The 25,891-nt window shown below is 49.6% G+C and overlaps 1 protein-coding gene across 2 annotated transcripts in view; it reads right to left on the bottom strand.

Moving 5' to 3' along the window:
• Positions 1 to 20,608, bottom strand: part of LRRC75B (leucine rich repeat containing 75B) — a 33,565-nt gene extending 12,957 nt beyond the window's left edge. Inside the window, exons 1-3 of one of the 2 annotated variants that reach the window (XM_048821884.2) lie at positions 20,044 to 20,598; positions 13,025 to 13,153; positions 5,764 to 5,876 (exon numbers count right to left, since the gene is read on the bottom strand). In XM_048821884.2, the coding sequence (XP_048677841.1) occupies positions 5,764 to 5,876; positions 13,025 to 13,153; positions 20,044 to 20,331 (530 nt within the window). In that variant the 5' untranslated portion in view covers positions 20,332 to 20,598. Of the gene's footprint in view, positions 1 to 5,763; positions 5,877 to 13,024; positions 13,154 to 20,043 lie in introns of both variants that reach the window. The other variant, XM_048821885.2, reaches the window with a different exon arrangement.
• Positions 20,609 to 25,891: the final 5,283 nt, after the last annotated feature.

Consider the following 25,891-nt stretch of genomic DNA (forward strand, 5'->3'; position numbering starts at 1 on the left):
GTCATAGCCTATGGCTGGAGACTTGCCAATACAGTACCTATATTTAAGAAGAAGAGGGGAGGGAAGTGATCTAGAAAACTACAGGTCTGTTTGTTCCAAGACCTTGCATACAACTGAGGTCAAACTAACTCTGAAAGAGCAAGTACTTAAGGACATAGAGGTAAAGAGTAATTGGGATAAAATACAACATGGTTTTGCCAAAGGTAGATCATGCCAAACCAAGCTGGTCTTTCTCTTGAGAAGATTTACTGCATTTCTAGACAAAGGAAATGCAGTAATCTAATTTACCTGGATTTCTGTAAGGCATTTAATACAGTTCCACATGGGATATTATTAGTTAAATGAGAGAAGATGGGGGATTAATATGAGACTTGAAAGATGGGTAAGGAACAGGTTAAAGGGAGACTACAGTGGGTCATATTGAAAGGTGACTGTCAGGTTGGAGGGAGGTCACTAGTGGAGTTCTTCAAGGATCGGTCTTAGGACCAATCTTATTTAACACTTTCATTAGTGACCTTGACACACAAAATGTATGCGCTAATAAAATGTACGGATGACACACAGTTAGGAGGTATTGCCGATATGGAGGAGGACCAGAACATCATGCATGAAGATTTAGATGACCTTGAAAACTGGAGTAATAGAAATGGGATGAAATTTAATAGTGCTAAGTGTAAGGTCATGCATTTAGAGACTAACAACAAGAATTTTTGCTATAAACTGTGGACGTATCAGTTGGAAACAACAGAAGCGAGGAGAAAGGCCGGGGTATTGGTCAGTCACAGGATGACTATGAGCCGCCAAAGTGATGCATTAACCTGTTTCATGGCTGCAATCCTAGGATGCATCAGGCAAGATGTTTCCAGTAAAAATAGGGAAGTGTTATCAATTATACAAGACACTGGTGAGACCTCATCTGGAATACTGTGTGTAATTCTGATCTTCCAGTTTGAATTCATCCTTCTTAGACATGGAACAGGTGCAGAGAAGGGCTACTAGAATGATCAGAAGAATGGAGAACCTATCTTACTAGAGGGGACTCAAAGAGCTTGGCTTGTTTATCCTAACCAAATAAAGGCTAAGGGGAGATATGATTGCACTCTCTAAACACATCAGAGGGATAAACACCAGGGAGGGAGAGGAGTTATTTAAGTTAAGGGCCAATGTTGGCACATGAACAAATGGATATAAACTGGCCATCAATATGTGTTTAAGCTTGAAATTAGATGAAGGTATTCTGATCATCAGAGGAGTGAAGTTCTGATATAGCCTTCCAAAGGGAGATGTGGGGACAAAAAAATTTAACTTATTTCAAGACTGAGCTTCATAAGTTCATGGAGTGGGTAGTATGATGAGATTGGCTATAATGGCATATGGCCCATCTGTGACTACTATTAGCAAATTATCTCCATTGGCTAGAGATGGCACACTAGATGCAGAGGGCTCTGAGTTGCTTTCCCAGGTGTTTGGCTGGTGGGGGGCCTCCCACAAAGTCAGGCTCTAACTGATCACCATATTTTGGGTTATGAAGGAATTTTCCCTTAGGTCAGAGTGGCAGAGACCTGGCGGGTGGGCGTTGCCCTCCTCTACATCATGGAGCATGGGTCACTTGCTAGTGTGAACTGGAGTAAATGGTGGATTCTCTGTAACTTGAAGTCTTTTAAATCAAGATATGAGAACTTCAGTAACTCAGCTGGAGATTATGGGTCTATGACAGGAGTGGGTGGGTGAGGTTCTGTGGATGTGCTGTGCAGGAGGTCAGACTAGATAATTGTGATGGTCCCTTCTGGCTTTAAAGTCTGAGTCTGTGCAATGCAGCGCTGGCAGGATGGGCTAGAGAAAGTCTGACCTCTCCGGCAGAGAAGCCAGCAGAAATTGGCTACATTGGAAGAAGCCAGGGAGCTGGCCCTGAGGGAAAAAGAGCGAACTTGAAGGAGAGCTAGAGGGTTTGCAGATGGAAAACAGCCTGTCAAGCTATGAAGGCCTCTGTAATTTAGGGAAGAAAAGAAGAAAAATTCCCTCAAGTAGAAGTTGCCCTAGGGTGGGCAAGGTTTTCAGTGTGGGGTGGGGTATGGAGCAGGGTGGCTTACTCCATGGGCTAGAGAGCATGGAGCTAAGCCAGCCCCGATTACAGGATGAGCCCCACCTGAGAGGAATCGGGTGATTCCAGTATCAAAGGAGCAGGAAGTTGCAGTGATGGGGCTGCGCTGAGGATCAGGAAGCTGTGATGAGTCTCCAGGCAGGGAGGGAGGTCTGGGAGGCCGAAGAGAAATCTTGCGTTGTGTGCACTTCTGAATGGACTTTGTTTGGGGGTTCAGAGTTATTTTCAGTGTATTTTGTATTAATAAGCCCAGGAGGGGTGTATTTCGCCTGAGGGGGGAAAAAAATGAAGTGAAATTTGAGTAATCTGGAGGGGAAACTGAAGAAGGCTGTGTGTAGTGTGACCCTACGCCACCAGGGGGCACACAAGCGGCAGCTGGCCAAGTTACACTTGCATAACACCTCCTAGCTATACCTGATTGCAAGGTAGCGTTGCCCATTTCGGATTTACATACATTTCCCTCCATCATACACAATCTAGCTGTTGTCTCATTGCTTATTCCTGTGTGTTACTGACCACAGAAGTGCTGCAGCTGGAAATGGAGGCTGTGGAAAACTTCAAGGCCTGCAGCTGTGTTTGGGCTTGGATCCTCCAGGTGACCATGCCTCTTGGGAGATTTTAAAACCCTGTTTACAGCTGTTGTTCTTCTGATCTCAAGCCAGGGATTAGTACCTGCAGGCTTGTACATGATCCATTGCCCCAGCTCTCTTCTTCCTGTGCTGTGATGCTGTATCGGATGGGATGGTGCATTTCCCAGTTATAATCCTTGTAGAATTCCAACAGAGCCGAATTAAGCGCTGATGTTGGAGTCTAACAAGGAAATGGCTTCACTGTGTCTCAAAACTGGGGCTCAGGGGAAGTTTCACACTGATGCGCAGAACCAGGCCAGACACGCCAGGTTTCAGATTCCTCTCCAAAGTTGTTTGTGGTTTTTTTTTTTTTTGCACTGGAATCAGGCCAGTCTGCCCCCCATAGTCCCCTCCAACTCCACCTGACCCATAACAGCCCCCCTTGGCACCTTCACTGACCTTTAGGTCTCTTCAGGGTAATGGCAATGGCCTGCTACTCAGAGGTGGTTTGGGGAGACAGCAAGCCTCCTCCCTCCCCCCCTTCAGGTGGTTCCCCAATTCCAATTATTCAGTGTAGACACTCACTACAGCGCCAAGAGGAGTTCTTCCATTTGCATAGGTAATCTACCTCCCCGAGAGGCTGTAGCTAGGCTGACGGAAGAATTCTTCCATCAGCCTAGCCCTGTCTACACTGGGGGTTAGGTTAGCAGAAGTGTGGGTGTGGATCTTTCCCAAATTGAGGTCAACTTAGCCCTGTCCTTTGACTAATGCTGAGGTCACTTCGTGCATGTGAATGTGGCTGAAGCCAGCCCAGTCTCTCTTTATTTCTGTCTTTTCCTCAGCCTCCCGAATGATTGATGTCAGGGCATCAAGCATGGCTCTGGCAACAGGGTGAGCAGTGAAGTGGTGGGTTATTTAAAGTCTGGAGACAAACCTTATCGGTAAAAAGAAAAGGAGTACTTGTGGCACCTTAGACTAACAAATTTATTAGAGCATAAGCTTTTGTGAGCTACAGCTCACTTCATCGGATGCATACAGTGGAAAATATAGTAGGGAGATTTTATATACTGTGACAGGGCAAGGCCAGATGGCTATAGAAAAGTAGTGGGAGATAGATATATTAGCTCCAGGCTAAACAAATCCCTGGTACCAGGTTAAGTGAAATGGAAGCTGCTCCAGGTCAATTAAGACACCTGGGGCCAATTAAGAACTTTCCAGAAGGCAGGGAGAAGGCTAGGTTGATTGGGACACCTGAAGCCAATCAGGGGCTGGTTGAAACTAGTTAAAAGCCTCCCAGCCAGTCAGGTGGGTGTGCATATCAGGAGCTGTGGGAGGAAGTTGTGCTGTTGGAGAGGCTGAGTAGTACACACCATATCAGGCACAAGGAAGGAGGCCCTGAGGTATGGGTGAAGTGGAGCTTGAGGAAGTGAGGGCTGCTGTGGGGGAAGTAGCCCAGGGAATTGTACATGTCATGTTTCTAAAAGGTCAGCTACCATAGCTGATACTATTAGGGTCCCTGGGCTGGAGCCCGGAGTAGAGGGTGGGCCCAGGCTCCCCTCCCCCCACCTTTGCCCCCTGATTAATCATTGAGACTGGGAGACAACAGAGATTGTGCAAGGAAGAATAACTTCTCTTCGCCTCCTTTGCTGGCTTATGATGAAAATGGCTCAGTAGACTGTGACCCTTGTCCCTAGAGAAAGAAGGGTTACGTGGAGGGTCACAGTGAACCTCTGAGGCTAGCGAAATCCGCCAGGAAATGCGGGACCCACGGAGACAAGGACAGAGCATTGTCACAATACACAGAGAACATGAAACAATGGGTGTTACCATACAGACTGTAACAAGAGTGATTACAGTCTGTATGGTAACACCCATTGTTTCATGTTCTCTGTGTATATAAAATCTCCCCACTATATTTTCCACTGTATGCATCCGATGAAGTGAGGTGTAGCTCACGAAAGCTTATGCTCTAATAAATTTGTTAGTCTCTAAGGTGCCACAAGTACTCCTTTTATTTTTATGGATACAGACTAACACGGCTGCTACTCTGAAACCTTATCGGGTTAGGAAAGCTCCCACGAGCCTCGAGATGTTACTAGGCTAAGGAGCCTTTTACTGTGAAGCTGCTGGTTTAAAACCTGCCTGGGACAGCTGTAGCTAGAAGTTATTGCTGGCTGATGGCTTTTTGGTGGCCCATATGAAACGAGTTTGGTGGTGGTAGTCCCCTTCCCCAAGTGTAAGTGTCCACAGCATGTCAGACACCTATTCCCTGGCATCAGTGCATAGATACCAACGGGAGCAGACACCTTTTAGAAATACTGGAGAGAGATCACAAAAGTCCACTACCAAAAATGGCATTACCTGGCTACCCTGTCTCAGCAGAGCACTAGAAGGTGGTTTTGGAAAGTCATGTGCCCTCCCTCCCTTGAGGCTGTCCCAACAGGGTGCCATGGTTACTCCCTGGCCAACTGTGTAAATCGGGAGTAACTTAACTGAAATGAATCGAGTTGCAGAGGGGTAAAGCTGCTGTAACCAAGATCAGAATTTGGTGCAGCAGGTGGAAGCTTGCAGCCGGCTATTCCTGAGCTGCAGTGCAGTGGAGGATGTCAGTCCCCAGGGCTGCCCGTCTCGCACCTTCCACCAACACCGAATTCATGCAAAGTTACATGAACTTTCCTTCACATCCCCCGTGTCCTTCACGCCCCGCCCCCCGCCAGCCCCGTCCTCCAGGAAGCACTGTCTGCATTGCAGGAACTCAAGAGTTGTTGGCTGGAATTCACCCTGGGCGGCTCTGAAAACTTTAAGGCCTAGGGGGCCATAAAGAAATAACAAACGAAGCCTGCAAGGTCGTCCTAAATTGGCCATGAACGATTTGGCTGAGGTACCTTTAAGAGATCGAAATCAAATGAAGCATTTGGTTGCAACTCAAGTGTTTTGAACGTGGCTTTTCTCTTGGCTCGTGAGGGTGCAGACAGGGCTGGGCTAGCGCACACCATGGCAGTGAACACAGGCCTCTCCCAGCTGGCTGTGTCTGAGGTGACTGAGTAGATCCCCTCCTAGCCACCCCTTCCCTTTCCCAGCCGCGTTGCTCACCATGCTTGGGACTTCCTGCGGGGCATGCCATGCCTACGCCACGTGGAGTGGGGGCTCAAGTGGTAAATCAGCTGCCTGCAGATCCTGTCCGCGGACTTCCAGGGGTCGTATTCCTGGAAACAAAGGCACAGCTCAGCCTCCTGCCACGTGACTCTGGCCCATCCTGGGAATGCTCCTGGGCCACCGGGAGAAGGTGGAACCTCTAGAGAGCCTCGGAGAGGACAGATGGGATGGGGAGGAATGAGACCCACGGGGAGGTGGGATGGAGACAGGAACAAGGAGGGGGTGGTGAAGGCAAAGATGGGGCAGTAGACTGGGGCGATAGGAGGTGAGGTGATGGGCAGGGGAAAGGGAGTTGGAAACAGAAGAGTGAAAGGAGGAATGTAAAAGGGGGAAGTAAAGGGAAGGGGAAAGAGCACAAGTGACAGGAACTCCAGAGCTGGGAGTGGGGCTTAGGAAAGGGAATACCCCCACCCCACCCTCAAATCTGGAGGGAAGGCTTGTGGCTCCTCCCGTCAGGTCAGGCTTGAGACCACCTTGGGGAAAAAAAACCACTATAACCTCTCTCTGCAGTGCCTCAGGGGTGCCTATGGTTCCCTACAGCACGTGGTCTGGGGGAGCAGGGCTGGGAGTCACCCTCTTATCAAGGGGCTTCCTGCCCAGAAGGGGTGATTTGTTTTTAATACTCTGCTAGGTAGTTCCTGCTTTGGCTTTGGCTGTGGAGTGGGGGTGGGTATTTATATTTTAACCCCGGGGCGTGTTCTGGGATGGGAGGGTTTGTTGGATTTTGCCCTCTTCAGACTGGGAGGGAAACATAGCAACCTAAGCACAGCTCTACACATGAAGCCTTCTTGTTCCTTGCCATCCATGGAAAATATCTGCACCTTCAAACACCCCACAGGTTAGAAGATCTGGAATTGAACAGCTCTGGAATCCAGCTAGTTGCCCACTCCCAGGTCTTCCTGCATCACTGGCTTGTTCCACCCTCCCACCCCCTTTACCATTGCACCTGAAAACGTGCAAAAATGTACACAAAGTTCAGGCTAAAGACTTACTAGGAGACAGAAAAATCCCATTCCCTAGTCATGTAGCCCTCCAAGGGTCTCCATTTCGAACGTACCACAGCATGCAACATTACTCACACCAGAAAAACAGCATAGGCTATTGGCTACACAATATAGTTAAAACTATAAATGTGCAAGCTCAGTCTCCATTTACAGAATCCCCCAACTGCTTATGATCAACCTGTTTCAGGGCAACAAACTGAGCTATATATAAACATATTCTTCCACTCCACCACCCGCTGAGAGACCCTACAGAGCTGTGATGTCACTGAATGGGCAGTGGGAATGAAACTCTTTGCAATCAGCAAATTGCAGCCAACAGCGTGTTTCTGTGGCGGAGAAGAGCAAAGGGGAGATGTTCAGGCCGGGGGGATGGAAAATGGTTTTCCGACTAAATGGAAACATTCACCAGAGAAATTCCCTTTTCACTGAAAATTTGGAGGCTTTAGAGAAGAGCCAAAAAACATTTTCCATTTTTTGGTTGTCAAAAATGGAAATAACATGTCCTGTTGCCAAAATTAGGGAAACTTTTTTTTCAGGTTTTGGTTGCCCAAAAAACCCCACAATTTTTGTGTTTTGGATCTTCTGTGAAAACATGAGAAATTTCAAAGAAAACTCTTTTCCTGACCTGTTCTGGGGAATATAACTTGGGGCCGGGGTGGGGAAAGCCATTAGCCAAGCTCCCCTGTGGACACACTTTCAAAATGTAACTCTTCTTGAAGTGTTTTATTCTTTTTGTATAAGAAGCCGCCCTAGAGCACAGAGTCTCACGTTAAGCCTGATGTGATGGGATGAGCCATTCTGAGACTTGAGCAGTGTGTGGAGAGGGATTCTTAGCAAGGGCTTTTTAGAATGAAATCTGTGAAGAACCCCTGCCCAAGACGGTCCATCCCTACAGGCTGAGTGATCCAGGGGCAGGGATTGCTTATGATCTCTGTGAGTACTGGATACCAGAAGTGGAACTCCATGGTGATTAGACTGTAAGGCCCAAATTTGTAAAGGCTTGTGGATTTTTCTCTGCTCAGTGTTTGCAGGGCCCAAATGACGTAGATGGCTAACTCCCCTTTTGAGAAGTGAGTCAGATGCTTAAAAGTCAACGGGATGTAGGCTTCTGTGAGACGGAGGCTTGGTCTACACTACCAACTTCTGGTGATATAACTATGTTCCTCAGGTGTATGGAAAATCCACACCCCTGAGCAACACAGTTATACTGACCTAACCCTAACCCCCTTGTAGAGCTGGTGTGGTGTGGAGTGGAAAGCATACTGCATCCCTCTCCAAGGGAAGCAGGGCTACCGCCCTGGTTTATGAACCGTGGGAACCCCCAGGAGGAATTCTGGGTCCAGCAAGGTCCCTTTGCAGCCCTCTCTAGTGCCCTGAGTGTGACTGTCTGCATGGGGAATGCAAGGCAGAGGTTTGAAGGATATTTGCAGTAGCTGCCCACACCAGAGCTGGGTGAGAGAGAAGAGTGGGAAAGCGGTAGAAGATTCCCCTTCCACCTACCTTTCTGTCTCTGCACGGAGGCATATGTCTGACAGGGCAATTTCCTGCAATGTCTTAGGAAGACCTTACTGTATTACTTTTATGTATCATTGTGGACCGGGATTGTATGTAACTTCTTGGGGGCAGATGTGACAGATGAGAGACATGGGAGTTCAAAAAACTGTACTATAAATGTGCCAGACAAATCTGGACTTTTTGGACAATAAGTGGAAAGAGGATTTCCTCTGGAATTCCTAGGGTGAGGTGAATGCAAATTTCCCAACTCCAATTATGCAAAAACTCAGCCTTTCAAAGCTGTGCCCTGAGGAGAGGGTCCTTGTCTGATGATTATCTGTTACACAAGGCCAAGATCAGCTCGGGCCTTTGTATAAAGAAATGGCTGATCTGTGCAGTGTCTGGTCTGGTGCTGGATCTATGACAGATGAACTTCTAACCAGTTGTGGGGTTAGAAGGCCTAAAACCTACCAAAACCACAGGTTGATTTGAGATGATTTCTGCTAAGCTATTTAGCAGGTGTGTATGTTCTTTTATTGTTGCAATGCTTTCACCTTAAGAATAAAGGTGCTTGCTTGGAAGGAGCTGAATCGTAACTTATAACTGCAGGCAATACATGGGTCATAGCCCTCAGAGAAAAGCAAACTGCAGGCACTGGCCTATTTCGACAGTCTGGCTTGCTGGGGATGTTGCAGTGTAACCCATGGAGCTTTGCAGCCTTAAAACCCCGACAGAGGATGGAGTGAGACATGGGTCTTCACCCAAGATAGGTGACAGCTACGAGCTGGAAGTCTAAAGCGCATACCCTGGAAGGACCACAGAGGGGGATATAAGTGCAGTCGCCCTGAACTGTGACAGTGTCATGGGAACATTGTGGGATTATCAGGGCCCAGCGCTCAACAGCAGGTACGGCGTGTGTGTATGTGAGAATTACTGTCTGGTGGAGGTTGAACATTGCATAACAAATGGAACTGATTAAATGAATTGATTTCTACCCAGGGAACGGCACAGGGGTGTGGGTGTGTGTGTATGTACATGGGGTGTTGGGAGCTGCCTTCATCCCTTTGCTGCCCTCTTCATTAGTAATCATTGTAACGATCTAGGTTCAGGCCAACGTAGGACATTCTGCTTGAGTATGGGCAGGTACCACCATCCTGCCTTTATACAGAGAAATTCCAGGATGACTGCCATTGTTTTATGCAGCCAAGCTAAAATTGCTCGGATTGAATATTTCCCAAGCCCTAAATCAGATGATTATTGTGATTTATCGTCAGTCCTTCAAATACTGCACGCTCAACAACCAGCACTCCTGTCCACCGTGCCTCCTGCTGGGAGAGGCTGGGACTGGAGTATCTATGAGCGCCTCGCATTCCTGCAGAGACTCCTGCTCTGGGCCATTGGAAAGAGTCATGGTGAGTTGCCCACAGTCAGTGGTCTGCTGTCATTCCCGGTGATAAAAGATGGCACTGAAATAACTGAATTTGCTTGCACAAGTTCTTCTGGGGAGAGGGATAGCTCAGGGGTTTGAGCATTGGCCTGCTAAACCCAGGGTTGTGAGTTCAATCCTTGAGGGGGCCATTTAGGGATCTGGGGCAAAAATTGGGGATTGGTCCTGCTTTGAGCAGGGGATTGGACTAGATGACCTCCTGAGGTCCCTTCCGACCCTGATATTCTTTGCACATGCTGCAGGATGAATGACAACGGGCAGAGCTGAAAGTGATATGAGTGCTTAGAGAGGGCCAGTGTCATCAGGTGAGGATTCCCAAATGTGTCTGACTTGTTTAAAAAAACCTTCATAGCTGCCTGGCTTCCCAGCCCTTAGCTGTGTGACTGCAACACAGGGTGTGTAAGTCAGAACTGGATGGGTAAAGCTGTCAATTACTCATTTCATTCTTTATGGCAAGTGCTTAGAGTACCACGCTTCGGGCACTGTAACTTTGCGAGGAAGTAGCTGAAGCATCCCAACTCCCCTGGGACATGCGGCACGTGTAATACCAGCGGGTGGCTTTGCAGCTATTGTGTATGGTGCCACTTACAGCAAACAGCCGGGAGGGGTGCACTGTGCACACCTGCTCTGCTGCAGCCTTCCGCATAGACTCGCGCTCGGACTGGCAGGAGCCCTGTGGTTTAGGATCATAGAATATCAGGGTTGGAAGGGACCTCAGGAGGTCATCGAGTCCAACCCCCTGCTCAAAGCAGGACCCATCCCCAACTAAATCATCCCAGCCAGGGCTTTGTCAAGCCTGACCTTAAAAACCTCCAAAGAAGGAGATTCCACCACCTCCCTAGGTAACGCATTCCAGTGCTTCACCACCCTCCTAGTGAAAAAGTTTTTCCTAATATCCAACCTAAACCTTCCCCACTGCAACTTGAGACCATTACTCCTTGTCCTGTCCTCTTCCACCACTGAGAATAGTCTAGAACCATCCTCTTTGGAAACCCCTTGCAGGTAGTTGAAAGCAGCTATCAAATCCCCCCTCATTCTTCTCTTCCGCAGACTAAACAATCCCAGTTCCCTCAGCCTCTCCTCATAAGTCATGTGTTCCAGTCCCCTAATCATTTTTGTTGCCCTCCGCTGGACACTTTCCAATTTTTCCACCTCCTCCTTGTAGTGTGGGGCCCAAAATGGACAAAGGACTTCAGAGGAGGCCTCACCAATGTTGAATAGAGGGGAACGATCACGTTCCTCGATCTGCTGGCACAGATTGTGCACAGCCTTCCTATTACTTGCCTAAGGTCTATAATCCACACTTTTGTGCTGCCGAGTACCCATATGGAAAACGGAAAGAAACAAGGCGGGTGGCTGAGCGCTGCTATTTATCCCTTTATGTGCTTGGAGGTCTGATCCTGCAGGGTGCTGAGCCCCATCTACTCCTCAACTTAACTCCCATTGACTTCAGGGGCAACTGAGATGTTCAGCATCTTCAGGGTGTGTATGTCTCCAGAGTGCAATCTATCTGATAAACAGTAGGCCAGCAGAAGAAGGTAGCCCCATCTATCCCCACCTCCCCTGAAAGGCACTGTGTCTTGTGAGGTTGAAGAGGCAGTCAGCATGAAGTAACTTAGAACTATAAACCCAGAGGTCATTGGAATGACAGTTGTGAAGCATTTTCATTGCAAACCCCCATTTTTAGGTGCTTATAACCTTCAGAAAGAAATGACCTCCTGGGTGGACATTTTTCATGCTGCTTCTCAGCCCGTGGGGCGTGATTAAAGTTTTCACAATGTTTGGCTGCTAGTGAGCTGGCTGATTGGAGGGGCAGGGTGGGAGTGGAAGGTTGTTTCTGCGAGCCTACCACAACTAACCCTTCCTGACCTGAGGAGCCCTCCGTGTCCCACTGACACCAACAGGACGTCTGGCGAGGGAGGGTTTGCAGGCTCAGGCATCCAGGAAATGGCACAGGTACCTTTTGGGGCTTGGATAACTGAACTGTCCCAGGTGGGCTGGTAGGAAGAACACTGCCTTTGCCCATCCTGCATGCAGCAAGGTCTGACCTACAGCATCGATAACTGAGCTGAAGCAGCACCTTGCGTGCACACTAGACGAGGTTTTCCTTAACAATGTAAGGCCCAACCTTGCAAAGTGCTGCGTGCCTCCGCTCCCACTCAGGTCACTGGGGCAGCTCAGGGCACTGCAGGAACAAGCCCTACTGGCCAGATTTTTAAAGGAGCTCAGCCCCCTTACTTGGGGTCAGATTTCCAAAAGAGCTCTACGCGGCAGACCCTGGGCTCTTCTGAAGATCTGTCTCAGAATGTCCGAATGGGAGAAGTTGGGGGCGAAGTGCTCCTTGAAATATCTGGCTCTTAGTTAAGTGGGACCTGACCTCATTTGAAAATCTAGTCCAATATGCGGGTGCTGAGCGCTTGGAAATCTGGCCCTGAGCTCTTTCAATAACCTGGGGTCCCAAGAGCCCACTCCTGCCAAAGACAGCTGGTTGACTTGAACAGGAGTCGTGCACGCAGAGGGCTCGCAGGATATCTATCTGGAGGTACGGGCATTTATCTGAATGTCTGACTGATTACATGTACGCACAGGAACACTTAATCACCGCAGGTGCAGCGCTCCTGAGATATTCAGGAGATTGCAGGACTAGAGCTGGAGGTCCACCCCACCGTGCAATACATTGTTCAGTCTGATGTGCAGTCATGTGACTTTTCCTCCCCCCTCCTTTCTTAAATAAGGAACTCTAGTGTATTCTGCTGACACTTGTGCGCCTATCCTGCCACTGCACTAATCAGGGGGGCTTGATCCTCCACTCCATTATGCCCATTTTACACTGGTGTAGCTTATTTGTGTGGCCAGACCATGTTAATGAATGCATGCCAAGGGGTTGCATGATGAAGACTGGCCTGCAAGCATGGGTGTATTTCCTAGATGCCCCTGCATTTTTGGACCCATTTGCACACAAACATCCATGCACATTGTGGCTGAGTTCACAACTGCTGTGGGAGGGAATTTCCTGACTTCTCTGCACTTAACACACAAACTTTAATGTGTTGGTTTTTTTTAAATGACTTCTATATACATCTATGGTAGCATTTACGATGTCACACCAAGGGAGTAGGAGTTGGCTAGTTCTAGAGAACTACAGCTCCTAAGCCAAACCCAACGGAGAATGGAGTGGCATTGGGAAGTTCAATAAGCACATTCCTGGATCAACTCTTTCTCCCCCAGGGACCACTGTATTAGTGGGCTTCACCTTTTTGGGGCACTGCAGATCTCTAGCGAGGTTCATCAGCAGGTCGTGGGAAATGGGGTCTACCAAGTTGAGGAAAGTAGCATTCTTGTAGAGCACTTCACTGAGGCACGTACCTTCCAATCCCAAGTCCTAGAAGAGAATACAGGCAGTTAGACTCTGTTCTTCAGGGCCCCCTTACAGTTGCTACATGTTAAAAAAACAGAGCGTGGAAGCCATAAAACCACCATGCTAGGGTCCAAGAAAAAGAGATTGAGTAATGCAGGAGGCTGCCTAACAATGGTGGAGCAGAACTATATTACTATTGTGATGGGGGCCCTTTCAGTATCTGGATGAATGGCTGGATAAGACCAATTGAATGGCCAGAGCTGGGTTAGTCTAGACTGGAGATTGTCTACTGTATGAGGGGCAGAAAAGGTTTCACGCTATTAGCCAAGGAAAGGTGAGTCACTCCATTCCCTGCGGGAGCCCACAGAAGGAGAGGCTAGAGGCAAGCTCACAGCTAATCCAGCTCTGCTCTGTCCCAGCAAGAGTCCCAGCGCTGAAGGAGCTGATAGCTAGTTTAGCTGCAGCCTTTTCGTGGGGAGTGAGTGCCTATGAGTCAGAGGCCGGACAGGGCCACCTCAGCAGCAGCAGTGAGATCCTCATCACTGTCGCGAAGAATCCATTTGTAGTTTGTCCCCTAGCGCAGTGCTACTCAAAGTGGTGGTCCGCAGACTGGTGCCTGTCCGTGAGCCATCGGCTGCCGGTCTGCGCGCACGTTGGGGGGGGAAAAAAGAATTTGCTGGTCCCCCACCTCAGCTAGCTTGAGAAGCACTGCCCTAGAGCTCTTGCAGCATCAATGGGGAAGCAGCAGCCTGCTTCTCTCATCTCCGCATCCCTGGCCCAAGCCCTGGCTGGGAACATGGTCCCTAAAGCTCACCTGCAGGCTCAGGGTATACTGTGACTTACGCTAACTGGGAACATCAGGAGAGCCTGGGAGACCGTTTGCAAATGAAAAGTCTCCTGGGCGGTGGGGGGGTGATGGGATGAATCATGTGATGATCCCCAGGACCAAGCGTTGGGAGGCTTTTCTATGCTAGAAGGGAAGGCGCAAGTCCCGATAGAAACCGAGGGAAACTCTGATCTGGCAAAGGTAAGTAGAGATGCATGAGGCAGTGAGAAGGATGAGAAACGGAGGAGGAGGAGAAGAAAGGAAACCTGGCAAGGAAATAGATGCGCTCAGCAGAACAGGCTCTGAGGAGGGCGAAGGCAGGAGTGGCAAGTAGCTGACGGGGAAGGGGGAAGAATGAGAGAAGTCCCATGGGGGAGGGACTATGCTGGGACTTGGCTCAATCGACGTGGAGGATTCGGATGAGGGAATAAACAAGACATCTGCTCAAGACATTGCTGCCAGGAGACATGAGCAAGCAACTGGGTGTCCCATGTGCTCTCATTACTCTGCTGAGTCTGTGCTTAATACAGCGCAGGGCAAAAGGTGCATCTGCAGCACTGAAGGAAGGAACTGTGTGTGTGTGCACGACCCCCGGGGGACAGAGCCATGGGAGAACTAGGGTATCTTGACCCTAGACATCAGCAAGAGAAAAAGCAACACCCCTCCCCCCACCCGTCTCTCACCAAGCAGAGAGCAGGATACAGAAGAGTCACTGGCTCCAAATCCAATGAAGAGAGGAAGAGGAGATCACATGTGCCAGAGACGCAGTTGAGTGCATGTTAGCTCATTGTCTGTGCATTGATGATTCCTACAGGAGTAGGATATCCCCAAGCAAACTGAGCAACATCGTTTATGGGTCAACAACATAAGAATAAGCTGCCACACATGGCTATTGATATGGACACCTAGGCACGGGCTAGGAATGCATCAGGGCATCATGCCAGCACCTGGCTTCACCATAACACATAGGGGAAGTTGGCACAGGTTCTCTAGTCCTTTTCTCACCCTCCTAAATACAGCGTGACGTACAAAGATGTGGGAAGCGGGGCAGGGCTGGAAACTCGGCAGCCGTAATTAAACACTCGGGTTCAGCAGCACCCTTTGGAGCTTTCCAGTTAAAGAGGAATCTGCATTCCTGTTTCTCATCCCTTAGGTGAGAGGCTTGTAAATAACGTGGCTGTAAATAGTCACTTCAGAGTGAGAACGGCTGGTATAGACTATCAAACTGTGAGTCGGGACCCCAGAGTGGGTCGGGACCCCATTTTAATGGGGTTGCCAGGGCTGCCTTAGACCTGCTGGGGCTCGGGGATGAAGCCCAAACCCCACTGCACAGGGCATAAGCCAAAACCCAAGGGATTCAGCCCTGGGCAGCGGGGCTCAGGTTACAGGCCCCCTCCTGGCTGGGGCTGAAGCCCTTGGGCTTCGGCTTTGACCCCTACCCCGTGCAGGGCAGCGGGACTCGGGCTCTGGCTTTGACTCCCCCACACAGGGCAGTGGGAATCAGGCAGACTCAGGCTTCGGTCCCCCCTCCTGGGGTCGTGTAGTAATTTTTGTCCTCAGAAGAGGGTCACGGTGCAATGAAGTTTGAGAACACCCGGTCTACACGTTTTCAGCCCAGAAGCACTAGTTAGTTGATCCCGCCCCCCGAATATATCGTTTTAAGGAGTTTGGTTTGTGACTAACCGACAGCACAGACTTATGGTTTTGACCCATTTACATTTTTGTGTTCTAATAATTTAATTATCGTGGGCCTGATCCTTGGCTGGTGTCAATCAGTGTAGCTCACCTGGGCCTGATCCTCTGCTGGTGTAGACTGTAATGGAGCCCTGCGCACTGACACCCGCAGAGGATCTGGCTCCTGGTTTTTAAAATGGCAACTTGCCGTGGCTAATGGAGCTGGCCCAGTGCTGACACCCAAAGCCCCGCTTGGACTGGGTCCTGGGAATGGAACAGAGCCAGGCAGAGCACTGCCCACCCGCCTTGGCATGTACTGGCCCTGAAAGTATAAAATTACAAAACTGCCAGGTAAAAATCCAGGGCTAGAGCATGGCTGTCAGAAGCCTGCTCTGGAGGCTGGAAGGGGTGGGCACATTGCGGCGGCAGCAGCAGGAGGAGGAGAAATTATTCCCCAGGAGGCTCGAGGGGTGGATGGGCGGGGGGAGGCACCTGCTCCCTCTGCCCTGGCTCAGCTCTGCTGCTGTCCTTTATCACCCCCTTGCCCTGTCCCCTTTGAGATGGCCAGCTCCAGCACCCATGCTAGGCTCCTTGAGCCTCCCCATCTCCTTGCAGCTCAGCACAGGGACCGTTTTTGCCCTTCCAATGTAGGTTCTGAAATGAAGCTGAACCCCTTAATAGTGCACAAGTGAATCTCACTCCCTCTAAACAGCCGTCAGACCCCCCCCCCCCACCTGTGCCCATCGCCCTGTGGCTCTTGCATGCCTGTTATTCTTCAGGTATGCCGGTCTGTATAACGTGGGATGTCCCGTGACAGACTGGAGCCGAGGGTTGTAATATACAAGGTAAGGAAGGTGAAGGCCGATGCTTCCACGTTCCACAGCCAGTCAGGGCAGGAACAGAGGAACGGTTGGAAGGGCAAAGCACAAGCTAAACGGTTAACGACCGGCTCATGAGAGACTCTTCAGTTCATTGCTGGCCAGGCAACTCTTTAGCTACCAGTGCTACTGCCCAAGCTAGGACGGCCGTAATGCTGTTTCTGTCCCATGGCCCTGTCGACGGTTAGCCACGGAACGGCACAATAACAATTCTACTAAATGACATTACAAAGCACACAGGGCCGTAGGTAGTCGTTAGTATAAGTGTTGGCTGGATTCTCTCCACCTGACTCAGCCATGATAATTACTGTGTCTGATTTCTATGTGTCTGCACAGCACGGGTGCATGTGAATGACCCTATATCCTTCACGGTAGGTTATTGCCCTAACACACAAACAACTGGGAATCCTGAGCCGGGGACAAGGGGGGGGGAAAAGTGAGTTAAAGGGAAATGTTAGTTAGTACCCGGCTCTTCTCAGATGAAGTGCAGAAGTGGGAAGGATGGGGGCACATGGCTTAGCCGAGGGTTGCCAACACTGTACTTCAAAACTAAGGGACTGTGTTCTTAGCACTCCCACCCCACCCCTCCTCCCAATATTATTTATTTATTTATTAATACTAAGCCGTGCTCACCTACGTTTGCCGGGGTATTTCCTGCTGCTGCTTACAGCCCTCAGCAACTCCTGATCTTGTTGTATAGAGATGAAGACATCAGGGATGTCCCTTCTAATAAGGGACTGTTGGCTGCCCTAGAGCCGGACCCGAAAGAAATTGTCAGGCCATGTGCAAAGGAAGGTTTCAAAATGACCTTCCACTCCAGATGGCCCAATGACTCAACATTAAAATCCCAGCTGCCAGCTAATGACCCTTCTGGAGACTTCAAGATCTGAGAGGGGTTTAAGTGTTTGTCTAGAGGTAAAAGATTCTGAGCACCACAGGAAATGACACACTGTAATTCCAGCCTCTGGCAAAGCCTACAAAAGTCCCTTCTTGTCACATCACTGCATTTTAGAGGCTGAAACTTGCTTATTTCCTCCCCTCCCCCCCTGCAAGCTTCTTGTAATCATGTCTCTCCTGTCCTCTGTCTGCGTGAACCGCCCCCTCCCCCACAGCGGCTTTCCGGAGAACATGGACTCAAAATGATTTAAAGTAAAGGAATGGAAATATTGTATTTATGCCAACACAAAGACTAATGTATTGAGTCTGTATGTTAATGGGGTAGGAGGTAGTGTAAATTCTACTGCAAGGGGACACACTGAAATTAAGAAGCTACACTGTTAGGTCCCAATTCTGCAAATTCTTGCTCATGAAAGTGCTGTTTACTCATAGGAGTAATCCCTCGAGTAAGTTTACTCATGTGAACAAATTTTGTAGAATCAGGACCTTACACTAATTAAACAAAATACTCTTTACACAATGACTCTGTGGAACTCACCGCTGCAGGAGAATTATGATTATGTGGTAGTGCATAGAGGCCCTAGAAGCATTAGTCTAGGCGCTGCACAAACATGACAGGTGGCCCCCGCCCTAAGAGCTTACACTTTAAGTAAGTTTACTAATCAGTCTTATGTTGCACATTTCAAACGAGGATTAGACAATTATCTAAACAACGATGACACCTGCTAGGATAACAAATTGTAAGGGCTTTCAGTCCTCAGAAGCTGACCCATTGGGGTCAGGAAAAAGTGTCCCTCTATGATACAGAATACAAACTTGAGCGCGGCTTGTGCCTGCATTGATCCTGTCTGTCTGTGACAGGACACCAGAATAGATGAACCTGTTCCAGGACAGTAATAGTTGTGTCCTTATGATCAATTTGGCACAGGACTGTCTGTATATTCCCTTTTTTCTCCTGAATGGAGACAGACAAGAACAAGTTTGCCTGTGATCCACTGACCCGCTTACCTCTCCTTCCCTGACTAAGTTATCCCCAAACAGACATTCAGTATCCAGGGGCAGTCAATAGGCAGACCATGGGCCAAATCTAGACCACCAGATGTTTTTGAATGGATCCCAAAATCTTTATTTACTTACTATTATCATTATTTTTGTGTTTTAATTTTCTCTGCAGTCTGGACCTTGACCATACCTTGATCAAGACATTTGGACCTTGACAAAAGAAATAGACCACCCCTCATCCAGGTCCTGCACCCAGACTCCTCAGTAGCCCATTCTGATTGAATCAACAGGCAGGATTAATTTATGGAAAGGGGCTACCTCTTGTTAGTCTCTGGCATAAAATGTCCTTGATTAGTAGGTAGCTTTCCAAGGTCCTTGCCTGAAGGAGTTTTGATCATGGGTTTTTGGCTCTAAAATCCTTAATTGCACAGATTCAGTTGTGTCCCTAGTGGTTATGGACAGACAACTCCCACTCACCCCCTCTTTCTGAGGGATTTGGTTAAACTCGCCTCCTCCCGCACAATGAGACTTAGTAAGATGCTAATGACAAAGATGCGTGTCCCGATGTCTAGCTTTCAGGGCTCCCGTGCCTCTAGCCATCCTTCCTGCCACTGGTGGTTGTGTGGAACAAAGAGGCTGCCTCCCTCTCCCCACGTCCACACCCAAAGTGGGATTGCTGACCCAGCATCTGCATGCCTGGTAAAGCAGCACAAAGAGCCTAGCCCCTCTCTCATACCCCCCCCCTTCCATGGACCAATCACTGGAGGACTGTGCACAAATCACCCCACCATCACCCCAGAAAGGGGCAAATCCAACCCCGCCTTGTAGCTCCGTGGGGAGAGTGTTCGGGGTCGAACACAGCAAAGGGGAAAGCGGAAAGGATTCTGCTCCAAATCAGGAGCTTCGCTCCGTGAATAAGGGCCGCGTCGGGCTCCATTCCCGGAGGCAGCCCTTGAAATCGTTGCAAAAGGTACCATGTGAAAATTCATTTCAAAATGAGGGAAAATCAGAATCCCTCTCCCTGCTCATCCCAGATTGCCCTCTCACTAACAGGACCAGCGGTTCCCGTCTTGCCATAGACTCCGTTAGCTCCTACCAGCCCTTCCCACGATTAACCCCTTCCCTGCTCTGTCATGTTGGGGTGGAACGGCTTTGTTGTTTTTTAGCATCCCTCTCTCGGTGGTTTTGCATGCACCTGCTTGCATTGACACATTCCTTTTTTTAGCACAATGTTTTTTCCTCCAAGCACTTCTTAAAGGGCCTTGCTTACTTTCCAAATTTGGTCTAGCACTTGCATGCATTTTCCACTGCTTTTTTTTCTTTCTTACTGCTTAATTTTGCTTGCACTTCCCACATGACTTCCTTGCTAGTTTGCACTGCTTTATTTTTGTGTGCTTTTTTTGCACTGGTGTATAGCTGTTCAGCATTTTTTTTTCGCATTGCTTTCTTGCTAGTTAGCGTTGTTTTATTTCTGCACACCTTGTCTGCACTGCTTTATTCAGCATTTTGCATGCACTTTTTTACACTTTAGTCTTTGCGTGCACTTCTCTTGGCATTGCTTGCTGATCTTTTTAAATAACTGTTTCTATTTATTTTCCATGCACTTTTATTTTTCATTGCACTATTAAGTCATTTACCTTTCTGAGCAATCTGAGAATGTGGACCGCGTGTTCTCTCTTGTGCTCCCGGATGGTCGCCTGGATCTCTCGGATCCATCCCACCCTCCTCACGTAGGGCGCCGGGTTGTTTTTCCTCAGCACCCCGGACAGCTTCTCGGAGTTCAGGATCAGGGAAGCGAATTGAAAGTCCCCGCGGTTAGTCTCCACCCTCCTGTGCGGCTCCTTCCTAGCTAACCTGGGGCACGAGTCTTCTCCAGAGGCGCTCTCCTCCTCCAGGCTGCTTTGTCTGCTCAGCCTGGACCCCATGATGGATCCCCTTGCTTGTTCCACTTGCAGCGGGGAGGAGATGGCTCTGCGCGGGGTTTACCAAGGGGAACCAAACGCTTGGGGCAATAAGCGCGTGAAACTGACCAGCTTGTCAGTCTCCTTTGAACCAGGGGGGATCTCAAGCCGCCCAAATCATAGCCGCAGAAACAACCTCTGAAGTGCATTCATCCCAGCTTGCAAAAAAAGGGTTGGGGGCGGGGGGGGAAGGGGAGAGCAGGCACATGATTCCCCCCCCCCCAACCCCCCGAAATAAATAAATAAATGGTCCCCGAGTAATGCTGCTCTCCCTCCGAAAGGGGTGGGGCGGGGTGGGGCGAGGGGGCCGGTGCTGCTGGCCGTCGAAGGAGGCGCTTAGCCCTCGGCTTGTGGTTTGCGGGTCTCCGGCTGTCTGCAGCCAATAGAGGCTGGGCGTGAGCGTTTGGGTATGTGCCCGAGATCCCTTTGGAAAAGCGGGTGCCCCCCCCCCCCGACCGCCCCCTTCCCTTGCCAAGCGTCGCTGGGTCTCGTTAGATTTCTGCAAGGCGCGTGCGAATGCCCCCTGCGGGGCCCCGCGCCCCCCCCTTTCTCTCCGCCCCGCGCCCCCCCTTTCTCTCCGCCCTGCGCCCCCCTTTCTCTCCGCCCTGCGCCCCGACCCTGCGCCCCGCTGCCATTTTGAAGCCCAGCGGGGAGACATTGAGCCCGCGCCTCTTGCATGGGTGTGTGGGTGGGTGTCCGTGGCCGTGTGCACGCCCTGCGGGTGGGTAGCGCCCGCACAGACCGGGTGCCGTGGGTCCAGGGTGCAGCGGCAGCCATTTGGTCTGGCTTGTGATGCAGTCGAGCGTGGCCCCGCCAGCCCTGCGATGCTCGGCCCTTCCAAGCCTGCTCGCCCGGAAGGGACATCCCACGAATGGCTGATGCGCCCTGGCTGCCTTTCCCTCTGGACTGTAATTTTCCCCTTTCTTAACCCGCAGCGTAAGGCGCCCCCCTGAAACTCGAGCCCAGCCCTTAAAAGCAAACACATGAGCTGATCCCAATTAAATAGCCCTTTTCTGGTTCTTTTAGCTATCTGTCTGAACCTGCATAAGCGTACCAATATCTGTCACAAGTGGGAAGGTTGTAAAATACATGTCATGGGTGAGATCAGGTAGGCCAGTCCCTACAGCGGTGGGCAGTATTTTCCGTCAGTTCAGCTGTTACGACCAGTGACAGGATTTTTATAAATCCAGACTAGGGGTGAGAATTGTCCTAGTAACCAGTGGTTTGTAATGGATGCTCGGATTCTGCCATGTTTCCTTGACTGGTGTGGGCAGAGATTTTTTTTTCTTCCTTAGCCACATCATGCCATAGACGTACTGTCACGCATGTTCACCCCTCGTCCCAGGCACTGTACATCAAGTGTACTAAGTTTCCTCTCAGACAAAATCCTCTTTATCCATAGTGGGTGAGGAAAGGATGCTAGAATCCCCCCTAGCAATAGCTCTGTGGCTAGCAAAATTCTGCTCCCAACATTAAAAGCGCCTCCCTCTGACCTTCCAGCGTAAGAGCTATTGGAATTTCTCCTTGAGCCGTCGTCTCCGTAGCATGGCTTCAGCATGGAGTACATGAGCGTGGATAAGATGGGCTCAGATCTGCTGTGTCTGGACTTGCTGCACTGATGCAATGAATGTGCATAAACATATTTATACAAGGCTGGGGATTCACTTATTGCCTTAGAAGTGTGTGCACGCGTTGTGTGAGGCTAGTCTCATCATCTTCTTGCTCCTGTTCGAGTACATAAAAAGTTGTTACACAGAGAAGGGAGAAAAATTGGTCTCCTTAACCTCTGAGGATAGGACAAGACGCAATGGGCTTAACTGTCGGGGTGGGTAAGCACTGAAATCAATTGTCTGGGGAGGTGATGGAATCTCCATCACTGAGGATTTTTAAGAACAGGGATGCTCTAGATAATACTTAGTTCTGCCATGAGTGCAGGGGACTGGACTAGATGACCTCTCGTGGTCCCTTCCAGGCCTACGATTCTATGATTCTTGAAAAGGGGGCCTCCAGAATGGAAAGCTTAGATAACCCTGGCCTTAGACACCTCCTTCCTTATTGCTAAGACAGTCTCCCTGGGGGAAGTGACAGACTGGCAGAACTGGAAGTTGAAGGCCTATCCACAGAGGAATGACAGTAGCACCAGCTTCCCCATCCTGGCCTAACATACTCACCTCTATGGGCAAGAGGGGAGCTCAGTATCCAGGCCCAGTCAGTCCTTGGCTTCTCTGCTGAGACACCAACCAGCTGTCTTAGAATGTAATTGTTAGTCTGCAACAAACCATGGCATTTGTAGGGTAGGTTCATCCCTGGGGGAACAGAAGGGGCAATGTGTATTGGAGCAGCCGCACACAAGAGCGATCGCCCCAGGGAGAGAGGGCAGTCTCACCACACATCAGTACAGGGCAGCTGCAACTCCACCTTGGGCTCCATAGAACTCCTGATCCAGACTGCCTCAGAGGCGCTAACCAGCACATCACTCAGCTGCCCTCCCCTCCCATACCTTCCAGCCCCATCTACTTCCTGGGCTGTTCTGGCCAGCTCCAGGCCCCTGCATGAGGGGGCTGCTGGTATCTTGCATCACTGTGACCCCTTCCAGGTTCACTTTTTGTCACCAGAGGCCTCGGCCAGCCTGGGGGCAGAAGCGAGTCAGAGCTGAAACGTGCACCAGGAAATAGATCCACTCTGTCACAATATATCTAGGGCTCTGGTTATGATGGGCCAAATCTGAAGGCCCTTCCTCAGCTTCTACTCAACCCTTAACCCACTAGGACTTTTGCCCGACTGAGCTCCTGCCGCAGCAATCTCTGAAATCAATGAAGTCCCAAGGTGCTGCTCAGTGAGTCCTAACTCAGGCACCCTCCATTTGGAGCGTGTAAAGTCTGAGTAAGGATTTCAGGGTTTAGTCTGATGACTTTGAAAAAACACTGGGTCCAAAACAAAATCGATGGTGGGTCGCCTGGGCTCTGGTTGTGTCTCCAAGCTGTACTCATCACCAGCAATCAGTGGGGAGAGCAGAAAATACTGATAGTAAATGGGGAAAGGTCCTAAACTATCCAAGACGAGCAGGTCAGCCTCTTCCTGCCTCTCAGAGGCTGGATGGGGCATTTCTGTTCCATGCCCTGTCCACTGTGCTTCATTAAAAGGCACCACAATGGCAGCATTTGTAACTGAGGGATCCATTGAATAAATGAGTGTTTTTTGTGACTGCCTTCTTTCATGCCTTCTCTCAGGGACCCAGGGAATAGGGATATAGTCTCCAGTTTACACATGCTCCAGGATGCAGTCAGTGTGCATTGTTCCAGGGGGGTGGGAGAACTGAAGAGAATTAGTTAATAAAAATACAGTGCCATTACCAGGATACATCTGTGTATTCAACTTGAAAATATCCCACCAGTGAGCAAATCCTCCTAACAAACAGGGGCGCTGTCTGCAGCATGTATTGTCTGTGTGCTTTAAAATAGGAAACATAATAGCAGAAACAATAGGCACTAATTAGAAGCACACAGCAATTCTGGACCACATTTGAGAGCGGGAGTATGGGTGACTATTGGCTCATTTTGGACTAGGAAGGGCAAACCCTGCTCCTTCTCTCTGTGCGTGTGCAAAAGGCCTGCTGGCTGTGGAGCGGGTGTATTTCCACACCCACAGCGGACAACAAGGAGCAGAGCCCCATTAGGGTTCCCTGCACACTGCTGTACTGGGAGGAGACGGGGGCTGACAGGAGCAGACAAGGGCAAGGATTAAATGGATCCTTCCTGTCCCAGAGGCTGAGGAGGCTATTGTTGTCACGAGTCTAGGACATGGGTTCTCAACCTCATCGTTCCAATCCCCAGGGACGTCATGACCAGATCCAGGGGGTTTCCATGGATAGATGGGAGGGAATCTCAAACCAATGCAGGGAAGACGGTTCCCTAAGCTTTGTGCTGTGCTGGGGAGAGGAGTTTGGCCCTTATTGTTATGAATATGACTGACTTGGTTAAGGGATCGTGCTGGCTTATCGCCAGCGTGGATGGAAAAGTGGGCAACTCTCAGGAATTTATTGTGAGTCCTGCAACATTTGGTGTTTATCTTAAAGTCCTTGATCCTGGAGCTAACTGATTAGGGGAGACTCTCAGGTTTCTCCCCCCCCTTTTAAGAAAGGTATGTTTCTAGCCCTCAGGATTTCAGAGAAAAGCTTGTAAATGCCACCCCTCCATGAAGCCTACAGGCTTAGAAACTGGAAGGCAAAAAAAGAGAACCCAACATTTATTATTTAGGAAAACAACCCTTGTTTTTAGGCCAATTTCATTAATTTCAGTGCCCGTCACGTGATTTTTTGAACCCTTGGGGTTGGCAATACTGGAAAACCAGCCTGTATGTCCTGCATATGCTAGCATAGGTCAATAGGCATGAATGCCTGAGACCCCAGAAACCAACAATCTGTACGGTATTGTGGGAGGTGCTATACACAAGCATCTCAAGCAGGGAGGTAGGTGTCACTCTCTGTCTTGGCTCTCTCTAACCAGGAGATGTCGACGGACATTCCAGGGTGGGAGTGAAGGATCTGAGGCTGTCATCCATGCACTTCTCCCCTGATCTGGCAGTGGCCGCTAGGCACATGTCCCCATACAGATTATTCGTGCTTCTAGCAGGGATGACCTGTGTGGGATGAGGCAAGAATGATGCAGGAACTTGGATATGAGTACATCTTAGCAGTGCTTTTGCAGCACTGTGGCCACTTCGGGGCAGCTGGGTGGAATTAGAATTTGCCCCTAAAAGTCCCCCTTAAGGTGAGAAAGCGGCTCGAGAACAAAGAGGAACGCTGTTGTTAGGGGCTGCTGTTCTGTTCTGTTTGCACACTGCCTCCGCACAGAGTCCTGGGCCATGACAGAGGCTCCTAGGTGCTACAGATACACATAAGAAATGCTACTGGTAAAAGACCAAACTTCACCAGTGCACACACATCTCCTTATTCCCGGCCAGGAGAAGGGTTATGATTCCTGGCTCCTAGTGCCATCCTCACTCCGGCTGGCAGTGTGGTCAAGTACATAGGGTTCAGGGCTAGGACCCAGGACTCTGGCATTCCAGGCATGCCTTTGTCACTGCGTAGTCTGCGGCCCGGGACATACCACTTACCAACTCTGGGCCTTGGTTTCCCCATGAATAAAATGTGGCTAATAATACTTGCTTACCCCTTAGGGTTGTTAATGTCTGCAGGGTGCTTTGAAAATGCCAAATGCTGGAATTTTTATACCATTTTATCCCAATATGTCCTGTGATACCCCAGTTCCAGGATGAATATGAGCCCAGGCACTGTGGCTAGGGGGCTTTCCTCCTTCTGCTGGATGGTTGCATAAAGTATGTGTTGCATTATCTGTCCTCCCCTCCCTCCCCTGTTCAGCTGATGCTGTGAGCCTTAGCACTCCCTGCAGAGACTACAGTGCTATCTTATTGCAAACAGAAATTACTCCACTGCCCTTTCCCTGGAGAGACCCTCAATGGTTCATAGTGTGACTGCAATTCCAATTGCCCCTTGCTTGTGTAA

This window comes from Caretta caretta, chromosome 15 (genome assembly GCF_965140235.1).
Source record: "Caretta caretta isolate rCarCar2 chromosome 15, rCarCar1.hap1, whole genome shotgun sequence".
Taxonomy (NCBI): Eukaryota; Metazoa; Chordata; order Testudines; family Cheloniidae; genus Caretta; species Caretta caretta.